Source organism: Diceros bicornis, chromosome 18 (genome assembly GCF_020826845.1).
Source record: "Diceros bicornis minor isolate mBicDic1 chromosome 18, mDicBic1.mat.cur, whole genome shotgun sequence".
Classification (NCBI taxonomy): domain Eukaryota; kingdom Metazoa; phylum Chordata; class Mammalia; order Perissodactyla; family Rhinocerotidae; genus Diceros; species Diceros bicornis.
In genome coordinates this window covers 43,926,420-43,946,763 of record NC_080757.1, presented here as the reverse complement: position 1 = coordinate 43,946,763, position 20,344 = coordinate 43,926,420, and the positions used below count along the sequence as shown (strand labels likewise).

At 43.2% G+C, this 20,344-nt stretch overlaps 1 protein-coding gene across 3 annotated transcripts; it reads left to right on the top strand.

Annotated features, from left to right (window-relative positions):
• The first annotated feature begins 442 nt into the window (after nt 1–442).
• On the top strand, nt 443–19,643 carry GOSR2 (golgi SNAP receptor complex member 2). 3 transcript variants are annotated; one of them, XM_058561256.1, is made up of 6 exons: nt 443–528; nt 8,535–8,599; nt 10,068–10,176; nt 11,025–11,157; nt 13,601–13,741; nt 16,791–19,643. In XM_058561256.1, the coding sequence occupies exons 1-6, from the start codon at nt 500–502 to the stop codon at nt 16,950–16,952; spliced, it is 639 nt and encodes a 212-aa protein (XP_058417239.1). In that variant the 5' UTR covers nt 443–499; the 3' UTR covers nt 16,953–19,643. The 3 variants fall into 3 exon arrangements, with proteins under 3 accessions (XP_058417239.1, XP_058417241.1, XP_058417240.1); XM_058561257.1 differs by lacking the exon at nt 443–528 and adding an exon at nt 625–1,071; XM_058561258.1 differs by lacking the exon at nt 13,601–13,741.
• The last annotated feature ends 701 nt before the right edge of the window (nt 19,644–20,344 follow it).

Sequence of the window (20,344 nt, the reverse complement as noted above, 5' to 3'; positions counted from 1 at the left end):
GGGGTGTGGAGGAGAGTGAGCGGACAAATCTGAGATAAGAGAAGCTTGCGCCAGAGACGCCGGCGAACAGCGAAATCTCCAGACCACAACTAAACAGTTTAATGCGAAGCCAAGCAAACACCCCCCAGCCTTCCTCTAGCAGGGCAGAGCACGTACCCGCCCGCTCGCCTCTAACCTTGCTTTGAGGACCTCACGTCAGTGGTATGTGACTGCCCTCGCCAATGCCTGACTCAATGCTGAAGACAACCTTCTGCCAAAACCTATACTTCCTCGTCCCCCAGCTGAGGCAGAACCTCTGACGACACTTAGCCTTCTTCTCTAGGCCCCTTTTCTCGTTTCCCTTCGCCTCTCTTGCCACCATCACTAGTAGGGCGCGCGTGGGGACAGCCCTAGCCGGCAGGGGGGGGGGAAGGTCCTACGACCGGAAGCCGGAAGCCGGAAGGTGGGTTGTGAGGACGTGTTCTGAGAGAGCCCGAGCCGGACCCGCAGGGCGGGCGACATGGAGCCGCTGTACCAGCAAACGCACAAGTGAGGGCAGCGTCGGGGCACGGGCGGGGGCGAAGCCAGGCTGGGCAAGGCCGGACACCCGGGCTGGGGCCTTGGGCGTCCGCCAGTGTGGAGGTCGAGTCCTTCCGCCCGGGCGCTGCCGGGGACAGCTCGGAAGTGCTCAATCTCTGGCGGAATGCCCAGGTCAGCGGCGGACGAAGGGTCCGGCCTGGTGCCCGGGGACGTTGGCCGGATGGCTCCTGGCATCTTCGAGGCCGTGACTACCTCCTGGGTAGAGTAGTTGAAGGGAAAGTCGCACCTACCGGTTGTAATACTTTGTCCAGCACCTGCCAACTCTGCTCCGGGTTGACAGAGCTGGTGGAGAGTCAGGGCCCTTGCACAGAGGAGTTTACTGTTTAGTTGGAGAATCAAAGCACGTACGAAAAAAGATCTAACGTGTGGCACGATGCGGTAGAGGGTAAATGAGCAGTACAAACAGGATCTTCTTAAGCAGTTTAGAAGGATCCATTCCTGAGCTAAGGTCGTCAGAAAAAGTTTCATTATATTTCACAGCTGCTAAATGATGTGAGTCCCTCCTCTTGACTGACCCTAATCTTGTTGCTGCTACACTGTGGTTTCTTTTTTTCTGGTTTGGTTTACTCTGAAAACCATATTTTTATGGTACAGAGAAATTGCTGTACAAGGAGCGTTCAGCGTCATTACTTGTTATTTATGTCTTGTTACAGGTTACCTTTAAGGAAATCGAATTTTGGTTTAGCTTCTCATGTCTTAAATTCCTTGGTAGTGTCCGTTATTCATATTGTCTTGCATTTTTGGAAGTTGCTGAGGTGTGTAATTGAGTATGGTAATAGACTCATACCTGTCTTATTTTTTTGGCAAAAAATTTTCCATTTGTTTTTTATTGTGGTAAACTCTACATAAAATTTGCCATTTAAAAGTTAACCTTTTATTTTTTATTTTTTTTATAAATCAACTACCATTGTATTCTTAATTATTTATTTATTTATTTTTCCCCCCAAAGCCCCAGTAGATAGTTGTACGTCATAGCTGCACATCCTTCTAGTTGCTGTATGTGGGACGCGGCCTCAGCATGGCCGGAGAAGCGGTGAGTCAGTGCGCGCCCGGGATCCGAACCCCGGGCCGCCAGCAGCGGAGAGCGTGCACTTAAGCGCTAAGCCACGGGGCCAGCCCCTAAAAGTTAACCTTTTAATTTTTAAAGTTACCCTTATCATTTAACTTACCATTTGAAGATTTAATGATTTCTAAATGTATAGTTCAGTGACATTAAGTACAGTCACAGTGTTGTGTAACCATCACTACTACCCATTTCCAGAAGTTTTTCATCATCCCAAACAGAAACTCATGAACCCATTAAGCAGTACCTCCCCATTCCTCCATCCCCCAGCCCCTGGTACCCTCTATTCTACTTTCTGTCTCTGAATTTGCCTATTCTAGATATCTCATATGGTGGAATAATACAGTATTTGTCCTTTTGCATCTGGCTTATGTCACTTAGCATAAGTTTCCAAGGTTCATCTATGTTGTAGCATGTATCAGAATATCATCCCCCCCCTTTTTTTTTGGTGAGGAAGATTGGCCCTGAGCTAACTTCTGTTGCCAATCTTCCTCTTTTTGCTTGAGGAAAATTAGCGCTGAGCTAACATCTGTGCCCGTCGTCCTCTATTTTCTGTATGGTACGCTGCTACAGCACAGTTTGACGAGTAGTGTGTAGGTCTGCACCCCAGATCCGAACCCAGGAACCCTGGGCTGCCGAAGTGGAGCATGAGAACTTAACCACTACGCCACCGGGCTGGCCCTGAGAATATCATCCCTTTTTATGGCTGAATAATATTCCTGTCTGTGTGTCGGGGGGTGTACATACCCACACCACATTTTGTTATCCATTCGTCTGTTGATGGATACTTGGGTGGTTTCCACCTTTTGGCTATTGTGAATAATGCTGCTATGAACACTGGTGTACAAATACTTGTTTGAGTCTCTGTTTTCAATTTTTTTGGAGTGTATACCTATACCTATCCTATTTTAACAACTTTCAAATTTATGCTGTAGTTTTGTGCTGATGAAAACACTTAAAATCACATCCCGAGGGCCTGAAAATGAAATAAAATAGGGACTCCCCTCCCCTAATGAATTTACAAGAAATACTTTGGAGCATTAGGAATAAGAGGATGATGATCCTCTTACTGTTTCATTTGCTAAGTTTATGGGTTTCTTTCTTTTTACTTTAGTGATGAGATGTTTGGTTTGGATGGGTGAAAATTTAGAACCCACTTTGTAATGGTATAAAAATGACAGAATTTGCTCTTACACTGGGGAACCCTATTCGCATATAAAATTATAGGAAGGGACTTTAAAAACTAGACCTGTGAGTCAATTGGAAAAGGAATGAAACAGAAAATCATGCTCATGTTACTAAGAAAGGGCATATCTTTTACAATAGCAAGGCACAGTGGGCTGGGTAGTGCCTTGAAGTTAATCTGTGATGTACAGTCTCATCTGGTTAGTTAATTTGGTTAAACAGTGTTGCTAAGGAGGCCACGGACCCAGTTTATTATTGAGAATAATTTTGTTCAGAGTCTCAGACTACGTGTTATCAGTGCAGCAGGTAGCTGATCACAGAGTAATTGAAGTAGCTCGATTCTATGTAAACGTAGGGAGAGTTGCAAAACTACGATACTAAATGGTGTCCCAAACAAGATTTGTGGAGTGTAGACGAACTACTTAGCTCTGCAGCCCTCCAACAACCTACCCTCAGACTTTCTAGACCCTCAGACTCTATAGCAGGGCTTGCCAACTTCTTCTGTGGAAAGCCAGATAGTAAATATTTTAGGCCTTGTGGGCCATACAGTCTCTGGCAGCTATTCAACTCTGCTCTTATGGCACGAAAGCAGCCATAAGGCTATATGTAAACAAATGGATGTGACTGGGTTCCAATAAAACTTTGCTTATGAAAACAGACAGTGGGCCAGATTTGGCCTCCCACTGTTTGGCCCTCTTCTAGGCAGGCGGTCATTCATTTGGTGAATATTTATTGAGCACCTACTATATGTCTCGCACCGTTCCCAGTGCAGACAGTACAGCCCTGCCCTCTGGGAGTTTACCTTCTTTCATGCTGCGGTGTATTCTGATCTGCCTTTCCCCTTAAGTACTGAGCTGGGACTGGGAGTTCTGGTTCTAGACCTCTTTGCCTTGCTTTCCTCATCTATAAAATGATAGTTTTGAGCTGGTTAAACTGTAAGGTTCCTTTCAGCTCCATAATACTGGTGATTGGGTGTCTTTAAAAGGAAACACACTGAGTCTTGTGAGCTCAGCAATTAACTTTTGCAGTTGCAGAAATTAATGACTGTAGCTGAATTGATGCAACAATAATGGAACATATTAATTTTACTGGAACTTTGAACCCATTTTGTGGTTATCTCTTGCCATGTCCCCCAAAAATACATTGGAATTAGATCAACATTTTAAAGTTATGTATCTTGAAAACTCCTGAACTGCCTGAATAATGAGTGAAAAAAGGGTGAATATTAGAATAAACATTTTACACTTAAATAATACTGCAATAGGATGAACCTTAATAGAGGAGCTAATAGCCAGGCTTCTATTTTTGAGAACACAGTGGTGGTGAAGGTGCCCATATTTGTCCCCTATGTAGTCCAGGACCCTTCAGTGCCCTGGGCCTTATTATCCCTAGAGATTCTGATTCAGTGGGTTTGGAGCACAAGAAGCTCTATTTTTAACAAGCTCTCCAGGTGATTTTGATGAACAGCTGGGTTTAAAAGCTATTACCTTATCTATCTTGAGACCAGTTGTTCCTTTTTTTGATTTTGCCCTCTGGTGAGAGACTAAATATTGTAGAGGCAAGTGAGTGAGGTGAAAATGACTAGATGGTTCCCACTACTTTTAAGTAAAATTCAGTAAAAACAAACTTTTGTATGATGCTGTATAGGTTACACAGCGTTTCAGTTTGCATTTGGATCTATGATCTTCTAAATAATTGTGATTATTAGTACCCTGTTTTATCGTTGCAGAGACTGAGGCTCCAAGGAGTTGCATGACCTGTTCAGTGTCCCTCAGCTGCTACATGGTAGAACTAGAACTTCAACCCAGATCTTTTAACTCGAAAACTCTGTTTCCTGCTCACGGTGCTCAGAGGCAGCATGAATGCAAAGTGGACATATATGATGGGGGGCAGGGGTAGTTCCATGGACTTTAAAAAAGAAATTCCATTTTAAAATTCTTCCAGATCTTCTACAGACTTTTTTTTTTAAAAAAAATCAGCAACAGCGACCCTTGCTTACTTGCTACTAGGTCTCTGCTTGGTTATGTAATCACCCAAGACCACCATGGACCCCAGGCTAGACAGAGCTAGGACTTCCGAGTTCTGGTGTCCACATTCCCAAGTCGTAGTTGTGTATCACCTCTTCCTTATTGGCTTTAAGTGTGTTGTCTGAATTCCCAGTTCAGTTTAAAACAGATTTGCCACTGGCGTGTAGTAGTTCCCACCATGCTATTCATACTTGTTTTGCATTTATTTCCTCTCAGGCATGAAATGTAGAGATTGGAATCAGTTTATTGGCTATATCTTTTCTAGTTCATTCAAAGCAAATAGAAGTTGGGTGGGAAAAGTCAGTAATGTTTCCCCGCAACTTAAAGTTTATTATTTTAGCTTAGACAATAGTAAAAGCCAGCTGAAGAGTGTTTATAGGGTTTTGTGGGCGTTGGCATCATCTCTCCCGCTGCCCTCATAGAATTTAAAAATTGAAGGAGACTGGCAAGATCTTCCATTCCAACTCACTTTGGTCAGGAAGACCCTTTATGAAACCCAAGACCGTTCACGTACCCTGTATTTAAACATGCAGGAGCTCTTTTTTTTCCCTTTTCTTGAAGAGATAGTTCATAATTGTTCTCGTTTTTTTCCTTGCGTTGAGTTAAAATCTGTCATCTTGAAATTTGTACCTTTTGGTTCTGAGTCTGCCTTAAGGAGCAGCAACAGAGAGCAAGGCCAGTCCTCTTCCTATATGTCAACTCTAGATATTTGAAGAGCACTAACTGCTGCATTTTAGTTTAGTTTTGTTTTTTCTTTTCTTTCCTCACAGGCTCATTTTCACCAGCTCTGTTGACCATTCCTCTTCATGACTTGACTTCTAGACTCTTTCCCAGCCGGCCTGTTCATCATCCATTGGCGGAAACCTTTAATTGATAGGGTTCCTGTAACAGATGGCTCCCAGAATTGAATGCCAGTCTATAATGTGCATTTGACTTTTTTTTTTTAATCTTAAATCAAAATACTTTTCATCCCTTACAAATTTCATCTTACTATTTTAGCCTAAATGAAAAATGTTAATTATTTGTTTTGTGGTACAATATCCTAATCACTCATTATAGCACAGAATCATGTGAAAATTTCATAAGTTGGGTTTTTTTAAAATATTGGACAAAACGTAGAGCCAAAGGCAGTGCTGTGGTGGAAAGCTGGAAATCTTTTCCAGCATCCCTTAGGTACCGTTGTTTAGCCTGCCATGAATCCCTCATCCTTAAAGGTTAAAATATTTGTCAACCTAATGGGATAAATGTGATATTTCATTATTTTTAATTTGAATTTTCCTGATTACTAGTAAACTGGAATGTCTTTTCATATATTTATTGACCTTTTGGGTTTCCTTTTCTGTCAGTTGCCCTTTGCCCATTTTAAAAAATTGCTTTGTTTGACTTTTCCCATTGATTTGTAACAGTTCTTTATATTTTCTGGACATTAGTCCTTTGTTATCTGCCGCAGGTATCTTCCAGTCCCTGCCTGTCTTTTTATTTTTTTTATGGTGCCTTTGGTGTAAAAAAGTTTTTTGTTTTAATGTAGTCAAATATATCAGTCTTTTGTGGTTTGTGGGGTTTTGGCAATAGTTTTGTTTTTTTGTTTTAAGAAATCCTTCTTTAACCTGAAGTCGTAACATGCACGCCTATATTTTCTTCAGAAAGTTTTAAAGCCTTGCTTTTTACATTAGGCTTTAAACCATCTTGAGTTTATTTTTGTGTATTATGTGAGGTATCTTTTTTCCATAGGGATAACAAACTGAGCTGTCAGCATTTATGGTAGTCCATTCTTTTCCCACTGGTTTATGGCACCAAGTCCTCAAATATGTAGGACTGTTTCTGGCCTCTCTTCTTTCCTGTTGGGTCAGGGGTAGGGTTAGGGTTTGTCTATCTGTCCCTGCACTACTACCCTATTGTTTTACTTATTATGGCTTTGTAATAAGTCTTAATAGCAGGTAGGAAAGTCCTCCCTCTCACACTTATTCAGAGTGGTCTTGGCTATTCTTTGCTCCCTACCCTCCTTCCCGCCCCCCCCCCCTTTTTTTTTATTTTCCTGTTCCTGTTGATAATGCCATTAATTTTCAGATTTGCTGTGTTAAGCTGCTGTTGAAAATTTACCTCACTGCCTACATTCATGCCTTCAATAAAATCCTAATTCTCCTTTCCACCAGCTTCGCCATCCAGTCCTCTATAGCTGTTTCCATGGTTACCTCAAGCTGCGTTCCTACATCTGCTTCCATATCTCCACGTGCCCCCATTCTAAAATATTTGGACTTACCTTACTGAAGTAGCAGTCTGGTCTCAGACTTGAGTAGTGATTTCTAGTTGCCTCTCAGGGCCATGGGTCTTGCCCAGTAGCATTGTGAGAGTCTTTAGAGAGCTGGCCTTGCTTCTGATGCCATGCGTCATGTTTAGAGGCTGCAGGGAAGCCCTGGAAAAGAGTAGAGGCAAGTTGAAACCAAATTTGAGCTCCTGGCTTACATTGGTAAATTTGGGGTCACAGTTTGTGGTGCTTATGGTAGAGGATGGTTGCTGACCTTTCCCTCAAGGCTTGGAGATGACATAAGAGCTCAGTAGGCACCTTTCATGTGGCTCTAACATGGAGAGACCAGAAGCCCCAGGAGGTGGTTGTTGGGGTAGCATAAGCAGTAATCCAAGGACTGATCCTAGAGGACCGCTAGGAAGGGCTCTGAGGGTGACCTTGGTTAAGCCCTGGGGACCCTCTAGAGAGTGCTCTGGGGCCTGATGTGTGGGACCACGTAGAGGTCCAGGGGACAGTGTTGCATTTCCAAATGAGATGGCAATCACCTCATATCGCCAGAGAAAGATGTTTACCAAACAAGAGATCCCTATCTTTCAGGGCCTTCCTCTAATGGTTTCCTCCAACTAATGGCCTCATCCCGCTCTCCCCTCTGACCCCGGCTCTCTTTCAGGCAGGCCAGCCTCCTTGGGATCCATGTGACATGCCCTGCATGCCTTTTTGCATATCATTTTCTTCATATCTTCCTTTACCAAATCATGTCTCCCTTCTTCAAAATGACGTTCAGATGTCCCTTCATCCACACAACTGCCCCCAGCTTACTCTTATTTACTTGCCTTTGCTTGGCACCACTATGCGTAGCTTCTTAGCTTTCTTTCTGTTTACACTTCTATGTGTTAGTGTTCTCTTAAATCTTCTTGGGACTTTTCTTGTCTATCTGGCCTGTCGTTCCTAATTACATTGTTTCTCAAGGACAAGGATTATATCTCTTTTGCCCTTTGACTCTCCCTAGTACAGACCAGTGCTCAGCACATTGGGTCAAAGAGCAGAGAGTGGGATTGGCTGGGTCCAGATCGAGGTTTATTGCTTGCTGTATGACCTTGAATAGTTACATAACCTTTCTGGGCTTCAGTTGTCTTATTTATAAAATGAGGATGATAATAGTCCTTTCCTCACAGGGTTATTGACTTTGCAGAATATCTCAGATGTCGTAAGCACTCAATAAATGCTGCCTATCAGTATTATTATTAATATTAATGTTAAAGTATTAGAAACCATGCCAAAACATGTGGCCTAAAGTGCCACATACAAATTTTACGGTTCAGTGATGCTGTCAATTTAAATCAGTTACATGTTAGCATCAGAAAAATTGTCTTTCCTGACTGAAGTGCTCTTGATTACTCCTGTCTCACTCATTTCCTCCCTCTTCCTTTGATAGGCGGGTCCACGAGATCCAGTCTCACATGGGACGCCTGGAGACGGCAGACAAGCAGTCTCTGCACTGTGAGTAATTAACTATGGAGACCAGAGTCCTTTCTCTGATGACATGGTGCTAATGGGCTGGGTTTCCTGACTGCATTTCTGCCTCCGGGGCTTAATGATTCAGCGTGGAATGAGTTCTGATGTGAGGGTGGACAGAAACCCCGATGGCAAAGTCACTGATTTCCCTGAGTGTGCCCTTTGGAGTCCAAGTCTTATCCCCCATTACCCCTCCACTCAACCTGACATGGCCCTATCGGATTGGGAGCTCTTTCCTCCATCTGTATTAATCTAATTACCTAGTCCTTAAAGGAATGTACTCCATAAAAATTCAGAGATGTTTAACTGGAATTGGTTGTTTCTTCTGAGCTGAGAACTGAGGCTTTTTAGGAGGATTATTCAGAAATGAATAGCAATAGTAATTAGTTTAGTTCCCACAGTGCTGCTTTTAGTTTTTTAGTTTCTTTTCTATCACAAGAAAAAGTCCTTTTTCTGAGTTGGTCATACAGACACTACTGGTACCCACACACTGCAGAAGCTGTCTTCTCGCCTCACTACTTGGCTGTCCCCATACCCAATTCTCCTATTTTCTCATGTCTCCTTTCTGCAGCTTCAAAAGCATCTCTTCTCTTGGTTCTTTACCCCACCTTGTTCTAATCTAAAGTGTACTTGTTAGCTTTAGACTAACCTAGGAGGGTGACATTGGTGTTTTTACTGTCATTTTTTTTATTGGGCAAGAAGCAAACTGGATGCCTTTTTTTGGTGCACAGTTTCGTTTCTATCCCTCGACTGTTTGCCTTCCCAACAATCTCATTGTTACATGATAAGAAGTGGAAAAGAGGTCATTTTGACTGTTTATCAAAAGGGATAAGGAAAATGACTGTATTTATCATATCTTTACCTCTGTGGATTCTTTCCTGGACCTTTCCTATTGATATTTGGTCTATTTTGGGGCCTCAAGCATCAGCCTACCCATTCTTATGGAAAGCCTTAAGGGAGCTCTTCTCTCTGTTTCACATACTAATCTTCTTGTGCTTTTTTTTAAAACCTCATTACTGTAGGGAATTCAATTGGCAGTCTTTTTACTAGATATTTATAACCCATATCTGAGAATAATCTCAAAGGAAAAGAGACCTCATTCTGTATCAGAAAATAGTGCTTTTTCTTAAAATATTTATTTGGATAACCTTTAAATGTGTATTTTATTTTCTAAAGGCAGGAAATTTATTTCTATAGATTTATCTTCAGCTTTTTAAAAAATTGGCATTGTTATGGCATTAACAGCTATATATATATTTGAAACAACATTTACAGAGTCATTTAGTATAACTTGAATTTTTTTCCATTATTCCATAGTGTATGCATTTTTTTCCTTTTGAAATATTCTTTTTTCAGTTTATTGGCTATGAAAAAAAGACATGTTTAATTTATCATTCTAATTTAAGTTCACTATCTCTTTTCCAGCAATTATTCTTTTTTCTCTTTTATGCAGTAGTAGAAAACGAAATCCAAGCGAGCATAGACCAGATATTCAGCCATCTAGAACGTCTGGAGATTTTGTCCAGCAAGGAGCCCCCTAACAAAAGACAGAATGCCAAACTGTGAGTGCTCTGACACCCCAGGCTGGTCAAGGCAGGGCTTTCTTCCAGGGGAGGCTGTTGGATGTTCTGAAAATCCATTTACACATTGAAAAACTGAGACTATGCAAAGATAAAGTCCCCGTAAAGGGCACAATTCTATTTGAGTGATGCTTCCCCAAAATAAAAAGCCTGTGAGGTTAGTGGCTCAGAAGCCTTGTGTCTTCTTACCTCGCTGGTGTCATTTTGAAATTTTGCCTCTAGTACTTTTTTTCTGTCCAGACCCATGGCTGCTTGAAGCCTGATGCTGCCAGGGAGTTTTACTCTGCCCTTTGGTTCTCACTGCATTCTTAGGTTGAAATGAAATCTTACTCTTAATCACTTCAATCAGTCTATTTATAATGAAATACCGATCTAATGTTTGATACTCTCTCGTGAAATTAATATGAAACCACCCTCACCACCTCCACCCCAGCCCCTGCTCCCAAAAGTTTTATGGAACTTCGTTGATGCTTTACTCCAAAGATGCCCTTGGGCTTCTTCCAGAAGAGCGATATAATCCATAGAAGGTCAGGAAGAGGTCATCGAACCTGCTTCCTGTGACCTGTTCTCTGTCACACATCCAGAATCAGAGACCAGCAGATATTTAAGTAAAGCTGCTGGAATCTCATGTGCTACAACCCTACTTGAACCACAAGCTACTTCTTTACTTTCACCTTCATTGGTCAAAATTAGATTATTTTGGGGGGATAGCGTGGAGTGGTGTAGGGAGAAGCAAGGAAACATCATCTTTCCTGAATACAAAGCCTGGCTATCTCAAATTGTGCTGCCCCGGGTTCCTGGAATTTAATCTCTTTCTCTATCAATTCTAGTCGTGTTGACCAGTTAAAGTATGATGTCCAGCACCTCCAGACTGCTCTCAGAAACTTCCAGCATCAGCGATACACAAGGGAGCAGCAAGAGAGGCAGCGAGAGGAGCTTCTGTCTCGCACCTTCACCACTAACGTAAGCCAGGTGCCGGGCGGGGGTCTGCAGGTACTTGACAGCTTGTTGGAGCTGGGGCTCAGGTCTCTGAGCGTCACCCTTTAACGGGGTGTCTGAAGCAGATGGAGGAGGAGACCAACTGGAAAGACAGTGGACTTCGTGCATTGCCGCAGAGGCTAGCCCTAGACAGGGAATCTCTTTTTCTAACACAAAATCCTGAAGAGGAAGCAGTTAAATTGAGGGACTGGGCAGAGGTGAAAATTACCTGGTTTGACTGGTCCGATGCAGAAAGGTGGAAGTTCACATGGTGGAAACGTTCTTCTGATCAGATAGAGACAGATGATTAAGAACTTAGACCATTTGTAGTGAGGGCAGCATTTCAAAGCTGCCTTCGGGCGGTTGCCATTGTGCTGTGTATGTGTGTGGTTCCAGTGTCTGATGCATTAAAATGTTTTTGCCTGTAGTCTGAGCAGCAATTTGGAGGAATTTGTTAACAGATACTTCGTTTTAGATGGATGGCTTGACTTGAGCCTGTTTGAAAGTGGCCTTTTGGTTTGCTTGTTTGATCTCTTAGAACATCTTTGTTTCTGCCCTTTGGTCTCAGTAGAATCATTTCCTGCACATGTTGAAACATATAGAACATGTTGCCCTTTTTCATGTCATGCATAATATATTCCACCAAATGAGGTAGGTTTTAGGGGAGTTTTGGGTTTTGTTTTTTTTTTTTGGGGGGGGATTTTGGGTTATTTTTTTACAGAGAGGTTCATTTTCTGAAGAGGCCTTAGCTTTCTAAGCCTGACATCAGAATTCAAATCAGTTCCCACTTTGCAGATGTTTAACTCTCTTTGCTGTGTCCACACTTGTAGTAAGTTTCCCCAAGTTTCAGAATCTGCATATGTAGTTTTTGTTTCTCTAGAGTAAGCAGTCAAGTAACAATGATTAACAATTCAGAAGGGTAATGGAGACGTGTTGGTGGTATAATGGTAAGCATAGCTGCCTTTCAAAAGTGTAATGAATTATACGACACACTAAAAGATGTGTGGGCTTTTGATAGTTATGGCGTTGGGTATTCGGGCCTTTTTTAGGCTGGGGATGATTGCTTAGAATTATTTTGTTTCTTGCCAGCCTGGTGTGATGCTGTGCATACAGTGGGCCCTTAATAAAAACTGACTTGCCGAATGAACTTCTCCCTCATCATTCTACAGTCTGGAGCTATAATACATTTTTCTGAGAGATAATGGCCCATCACCTATACCCTTTCAGATGGGAGGGTTAAGAAAGATTTGTATATAAAAGGCATTCAATAAATCTTTGTTAAATAAATGAAAAGAAGTCTCTAATTGATTTATTCAAACTCTGGAGTCTTTTGACCCACTGAGCATTAGCTGTATGCAGAGCCCTACTTAAGGTAGTAGAGTGTGTGAAAAAATTAAAAGACATGACTCCTACCTGTGAGAAGCTCCCGTCTTAGCAGGAGGGATTGAAAATGTGCACGTGAAAAATGATTCTGAACTTGAGCAGCAAATAAAAGGTGGTTTAACCTCTTTGTGATGATTGAAAGTGGTAAAAACGCCCTGCTTGGCAGAAGAGTTTGTAAAGATCGTCGGGAGGTGGGAAAATTAGAGCCCGAAGATTGGTCTTGGTGTTTCTCCCTACCGGATGGTTGAGAGGGCAGGGTCTGCACCCAGTACTGGGATTCATGCCCTGCTGGACTTCTTTCAAGCTCTTTGTGATCTCAGACAACTTATTCCACCTCTCTGGGCTTCAGTTTCTTCATCTCTAAAATGGGGGTAACATAGTAACTACCTCATAAGGTTACAATGAGGATTACGTGAGCTTAGGGTAATGAGCATGCAAAGTGGAAAGCATTTGATCAGTGTTAGTTTTTTCTCCCTTCATTTCTTTATAGACTTTTCTTCCCTGCTCAGGAAAATAGTCCCATCCTGAACACTGCTAGGCCTCCAGTAGAAAGCACAGTTTCTTTTGTCCTTAGTCCGGCTCAGTCTAATTGGAGGGATAAGCTGTAGATAAAATAGCCAGAGAACGAAAGCAAACATCTAATACTGCATTAAGGGGAGTCCAAGTGCAGGAATGTTTGCTACAAGCTAGGTTAATGAGTGGTCAGAGAAAGCCTTTAGGAGAAGTACAGCGAAGTCTTAAAGGGATAGAGTTTTTCCTAAGTGGGGATAATGCTAGAGAGGCAGGAATTAACCAGACTGTGTAGTGGAACTCATTTGGAAAGTGACAAGTCTGAGGGAGGTTCCTCTTCCTCTGAGTGAACAGAGGCCACCCCAGATCTTTGCTTTGCTTTTCCTTCTCTGTTAGGTTCCTCTGATTCTTGCGCCATTCTCTCTGGCTGTTCTTCTGCCTTGGCCTTGGCCAAAAGGCAGAGCAGTCAGACTCAGTGGGACCCAGGAGCTGACCAGCAAGCAAAGTTAATTCAGTGCCTGCGTTTCCTTCACAGGACTCTGACACCACCATACCGATGGATGAATCCCTGCAGTTTAACTCCTCCCTCCAGAAAATCCACCACGGCATGGATGACCTCATTGGAGGCGGGCACAGTATTCTGGAGGGACTGAGGGCCCAGAGACTGACCTTGAAGGTGGGGGCCCTTCTGGGGGACAGGGAGAAGCCCTTTTGGCCTCATCCAGCAGTTTGGTACCTGCGTTTACATTTTTGATTACGTGTCCCTGAATTGTGGTATTATAATGGTGAGACAGGATCTTTGAGTTTGGGATCCTTCCTGTTGGAGTTGAATTATTGTGAGTCCAAAAGTAAACAAATTCCCTTTGCCAGTAGGTATTTCTTGTGCTTGCAATGAACCATAATGTGGCATCTCTTGGTATCCAGGTCTTTTTCCATTTCCTGCACTTATGAAAGTGACTGCTATTATGAGAGGGACCAATAATAGACTAAGAAATTCTCTTATAGATTCCACTATCATGAGAAGGAATGCGTGGCTGTACTTTGGCGTCTCACTCAGGTGTTTTCCCATAGGGTCCCTACTGTGACTGCGTTATACCCGAGACCTTTTTGTACTAACTGAATCCGCCTGGGTGGTTTCTTAGGACTGCCGTGGTTGACAGCAGGAGATAGCTTCTAGAGCACAACTCTTGCCTCTCTCTCTGGTCACAGGTGTTCTAGAAGCCCTGCCCCATTGGCTGAGACTCAAACTCCTGGGAGTGGTTTACAGAAACATTACACAGACTCTGATGTCAGTCTGAGGTTTCAGCCTCAGCCCTTTTCCTGTATCAGCCCTGTTGGATAATGGGGTGTGGGCTGTGCCTATTATCAGGGTGTGGTCCCCTGTGAACGAAGCACTCCCAGCCACTGAGCTGTGAGAAACAGTCACTCGGAAGTGTGAGCCTTATCTTAGTTTTTGTTGGACCACGTTGAGCCTGTCAGCTCCACAGGACTCGAGTGCAGTTCTGCACAGCCCCTGCCATCTTCACCAGAGAGAAGGTCAGGCGAGCCGCAGGTGACGCTTACCTCCTGTTGACGGCTGCAGTCCTTCAGGTGGTCTGGAAGTGTGGTCTCCGACAGCTTCATGAGTGCCCCCTTCCAGAACAGCCACCTGCAATAATCTAAACTGATACATGATGATTAATCCGCCCTTTCTTTAGTAAACTGCTGGCCTCCTTCCCATATCTCAGAAAAACAGTAAAACCCTTCTAGGACAAGACTCACCGTGTCACACTGACATTGACCCAGGGTGGGTTAGAGTTTATTGTTAAAGCAAATGTTGGCTTCCTGCTGAAGTCTGGTATCACTGAGGAGTCCAAGCGACTTCTGCCCTTACACTGTCACTGGAAGTGAAGTGCCGGGTTGGAGGGTGAGGTTTCTAACTCCATTTCCAATGACACCTACTGCTACCTGTTTTGGATTCCCTCCACCGGCCTCCCACTCCATTTCTATCAGCGAATTTTCTGCCTAAACCATTTGAAAGGAACATAGGAGACAGTGTGAAGGAGCTGAGCCTTGATTGGGGAAATTTGTGGTTGAAAATCAATACATTTTTTGAAATTGATGTTAATTTTAAGGTGATTTTAGAAGCTAGATACTTGAACTTCATAGGGTAATGAAATAATCTGCGCTTTCACAGCTCAGCAAAATCTTTAGCGAGAGTCTAATTTTTACAATCCCTGTTGTGGAGAAAAACATGTCTCTGGTGTCTGGCAGCAATAAAGTTTGACTTGAGAGATCTCTCTCGGTGAGGCTTGTCAGTCATTGTCTGGGCAGAACATCCGTATTGAATTCTGTCCATGATGCCTCATGTCATTCTCACTTCTCTTGCCTCTTCTCGCAGTTGCTCGTTAATGTGTCGTTCATTTAAAAAGTGGATATGGGCCATTAGGATAGATGCCATCCGTACAAATGCAGTTGGTGATGTTTGTGTAAGTAAGTTGGGGTCGGCCAGCATTCATTTATATTTGTTACTTCATAAGAAATTCAGTGTGCATAAAAATGAAAATTAGAAAGCAGAGAGGAAGGGCAGGCTGGGTGGTTTGGGTTGTTGGTTTAGGAATAAAATGCCTTTTTGTTTTTGGTGGTGGGCGGTGATGTTTATAGAAGGAGTTTTAGGTTGTTGTGCTGGTGTCTGTCAGCTGTGTTTCTGTTGTTCCATCTTGCCCACTTCAAACCCTCTTGTAAACACGGACACTGACCACACATTGTACTCAGCAGAATCCCCGAGGTTTCTACTCCACAAAGTGCACAGGCTAATAGCAAAGATTTTGGAGCTAGGAAGCAGAGGAAAGATTTTTTGATGTTGCCTTTTTTTTTAATATAAAATACTCTAATTTAAATTTTTTTGTTGAGATATACTGTACATACAGTGAGGTATACACATCTTATTTGTACAGGTCATTGAATTTTGACAAATGCATACACCTTTGTAACTCACATTGCTATCAAGACATAGACCATTTTCATCACCCCTCAAAGATCCCTCGTGCCTTCCCTAGTCAGTCTTCCCCTCCCCCTGGGCAACCACTGTTCTGATTTATTTCATCATAAGTTAGTTTTGCCTGCTATTGAACTTCATACAAATATATTCATATTACTGTTTAGTATGTGGCTTCTTCCTCTCAGGAATGTTTTCCAGGCTCATTCATGTTGTTACACGTTGGTAATTAGGTCCTTTTTATTGCTGAGCAGTAGCCCATTGTGCAGGTATATCGTAAATTGTTAATCCATCCTCTGGTTTGTGTGCTCCTGGATTGTTTCCAGTTTTTAGATATTCTCCTTTGTTTTCTTCTAGAAGCTTTATTATAGTTTTAGCTTTTATGTTTAATTCTGTGATTCATGTCAAATTAATATTAATGTATAATATGAATCGAAGATCCTTTTTTACACATGTACATATATGTGTTATTTATGAGACATATGTATGTACATGATACATATATGTGATATTTATTAAATAGCCAGTTGTTCCAGCACATTTGTGGAAAGACTTTTCTCTCCCCCTTGCATTGCTCTGGCACCGTGATCAAAAGTCATTTGACCATATGAAAGGGATCTATTTCTGGTTGATGCTGCTTTTTGTATGCTTTAGGCGTGACCAAGAAAGCCCCATCTCATAATGACATTCACCCACCCTTGGCAAAATAAGTTGATCTTTGTTTTTCTTTCTTTTTTGTCTGCCCCAGGGAACTCAGAAGAAGATCCTTGACATTGCCAACATGCTGGGCTTGTCCAACACAGTGATGCGGCTCATTGAGAAGCGGGCTTTCCAGGACAAGTACTTTATGATCGGCGGCATGCTGCTCACCTGTGTGGTCATGTTCCTCGTGGTGCAGTACCTGACATGAGCCAACCAAGCCCAGTGGCTGAATAACATTCCCGCTGCGTGAGAGTGTGTGTGTGAAAGAGGGGGGCCCAGAGGCTACCTTTTGAAATGTATGTCCCTCATAACTGTGAAGACCACTTAGAAGTAATTATGATCTGTAACCTAGTGGGAATTTCAAACCTGCTGTTTTCTGTGACATCTTGGAGGGGCAGTTAGTGCTACCAGGATGCGCGGTGCTTAGGAAATGAAAGAAGTACCTGTTCTCTCTCACTCTTACTCTCACTCTCACTGGGGGAGGAAGTGATGTAAGGGAAAGGGATGAAGAAGGAAGGGGGAGGAAAAGAATGGCTTTGGTGGTTTTGTCCACAGAGCTGATGTGCACCCCGGGAAGGCTTTCATGGTGAGCCTTGTGGACAGGACTTCCACACTCTGGCCTTTCTGGCTCCTAGGCTAGAGCAGAAGCAAAGAGAAGAGAAAGAGGCCCTCTTTTTCTGTGTCCATTATGGTCGATGGATTCACATGCCCTTGCTACTAGCCACTTCCCTCTCCCCCCAAATGACATGTAGATGACTGACTGCTAATACTTGTCATCCTCTCCTAGGAGCAGCTACCTAAAGGAAATAGGCATTGATGCTGTTACTGACAGCAAGATTTTCCACATTACAATTGTTGGGTGTTTCCCCTTTCTAAAATGAGGCCCCTGTTACTCCCTGGGGGTGTTCAGTCTTGAGACTGAAGACCCTAATTACTGATTTTTTTCCAGTAGCTAATAGAATTGTTGGCTTTTAAGGTTCCAAGACTGCAGCCTGGCACCCATGCCCAGGCTTTGGTGGGCCTTTGCCCCTTAGAAAGAAGCTGTGAGCAAAGGTTAGTAATTTGTCAGTTATAGTCTCATCTCTAGTCTTAGCATCTCTAATTCTTTGGCGCTCTTCCCATCCTTGAAACATATTGGCAACTGTCAGCTGAGCCCCCATTCTGCCTAGCCAGCGTGGGCAGATGCCACCCTGGAGACTTCCCTGGTGTATATGTCTTTGTGAGACTCTGTTTTCAGGGACCAGGACCTTTTTCCTTCTGTGACCAACCCTAGATTAGACCTTTTTTCTTCTGTGACCAACCCTGGATTAAGGCTGTACCAATACCCAGTGTATTGTGGAATTTATTGTAAAGCCAGTGTGTTTAATGGGATTAATTGCTGAAAGTACCAGAAAGACCTGGTTAGCGTATTTTTTCATCTATCACAGGCCTTACCGGCGCTAGACTCAGTAGCCTTATGGCAATACATAAAATAACACTCAGAATTTTCCAGAAGAACTGGAAACCTAGTCAGTATTAACCCCACCTTTTGTTGTCTTGCCTCACCTACTTCCTGTCTTTGTCTCCTGTCGTTTGAACTATCTTCTCTTCCCTTTTCTGTATGTCTTCCATTCCACCTCCCTTATTTACCTCCCACCTGTTTCTGTAGCAGTATTGGTCTTTTCAGGCACATCTGTGGCATGGATCCCCTTTTGATAAATGTTTCTTAATTGTCACAGATTTTTAACATGAGTTTCCTGGTTACTGATTTCATCCTTTTGGTGAGATTGCCATTGCTCCTACCCCTCTGGGCTAAACAGGACCCCTGGGTTTCCAAGGAAGGGGGAATCCATGACCCCCTCATGAAAGGCTTGAGGGCTCTGCTAGAGTGAAAACGGTGGCCTGGAGGTGGACAGAGGGGTGAGGCGTCTTCAGACCTAGATCTAACTTTGGGGAGGCACAGTTTGAAATTTCCCTCACACCCAGCACGCCTGCTCTCCCAGGGACCCAGCACAGGGCTCTTAGCAGTCCATAAAATAGATTTTTAAACTGCGCAGTCCTGGCCGTCCTATCCCATGGGCACCTGAGGATCCCGCCAGACAGCACACTTTGGAGGGAGGTGTACAAGGAGTAGTTGAGCCATTTGGACTTGAACTCAGGGAGGTGGAAACCCCCCGCCCTCCCCTGGCTGGTGTGACATCCATTTGTAGTGTACACCAGTGTGTTCCACACTTGCCTTTGTAGTGATTGTTGGCCTTGATGAACCAGAAGTAAGGCCTTCCTTCGTGCTGCACCTTCAGAGCCATTCTCCCTACTTCGTGATAAAAATTGTGGAGGTAGTTTGTGGGTCGTTACCGCCTGGAGCTAGGGAACAGCAGCCACAGTGTGTGTGGAGACCCAAGGGCACTGAGACCTCATGTGGTTGCATGACTGCCTTCCCTCTCACACGGCTTTCAGTGTCTGGTGAGAAACACACCTTGGCTGACCCGGCACTTCTGTCTCCACAGTCCCCAGTATAGGGAAGGGTCCCAGGCCTGGGAAGGAGCACCCCCTAGTGGAGTTGGGGTGAATTCTTAGATAGAGCTGGTGCAAGAATCTCTAGTAGACAGCCTCTGTGAGCTTGTCTGGGATGTTGGTGTCTCTTGTGGTTTAAGACAGGTGGGTCGTCAAGGAACTTGGAAATATCTTCATTCTGTGGACGTTTACTGCAGGTGTGACCACCTTAAGAAAAGCCAAACTCAAAGGCCAAGTAAGTAGGAGTATCTTGATCTTACAGAAAGCTTCACTGCTAGGTTTTTTTCCTAAGTCCCTTGCCCTAATGAATTTAAACGGGTTTGGTTTGCAATTTGGATTTACACCCATTGTTTTTGAAACACGTCAGTTGAATAAAGTTGAGATTTATTTTATTTAGAAAATTATATTTTGTAAAGGAATTTGACATTCATTGTTATAACTAATGATCCCTTTTTTTAAGTTTCCACGCCAGAGATTGGCAAACACTGCTCCGTGGTCAGGGGCTGGGCTGGCTGCCTCAGAAGCAGCTGGGAAACTTTTTTAAAATGATAGATTCCTGGGGCCTACCCCAAACCTTCTGAATTAGAATATTTTTTAAGTCTCTAAGGTGATTTCTGATGTGTGTATTTTAGAACCACTGTCTTTTACACAGAAGGCTTTTGTCTTAAAGATGATAGCATTTGAAAATATATGCTGAACTAGCTCAGCATATATGTGTGAAGAACCAAACTTATCAAGTCCAAAGTAAAGTCTTATTTGTTTATATCCTATCTTCTTCCAGAAAAGATTTGAGGAGACTTATAGGAAATAACTAAAGCAATGAAATAGAAAGAAGTGAGGACCAAGAACAAATCAGAGTAGAATGTCAAAACCAAGAAAGAGAAACTCAAGTGCTAGTCGTGAAGCCCCTTAGAAGTGCTCTGGGGAATCCCGAATTTCACTTTGAGCCCCAGCAGCCAAAGCAGAGAGAGAAGCATGATCTGTTACTGTCTAAATGGGGGATGGGGTTGTCATATTTGCGCAGGGGAAAACCCAGGCCTTTAATGGCTAGCTTGCCTGTGGCCCTTACTGGAAGTCAGGCATGGTTCTTTTCCTGGGTCTTCCCTC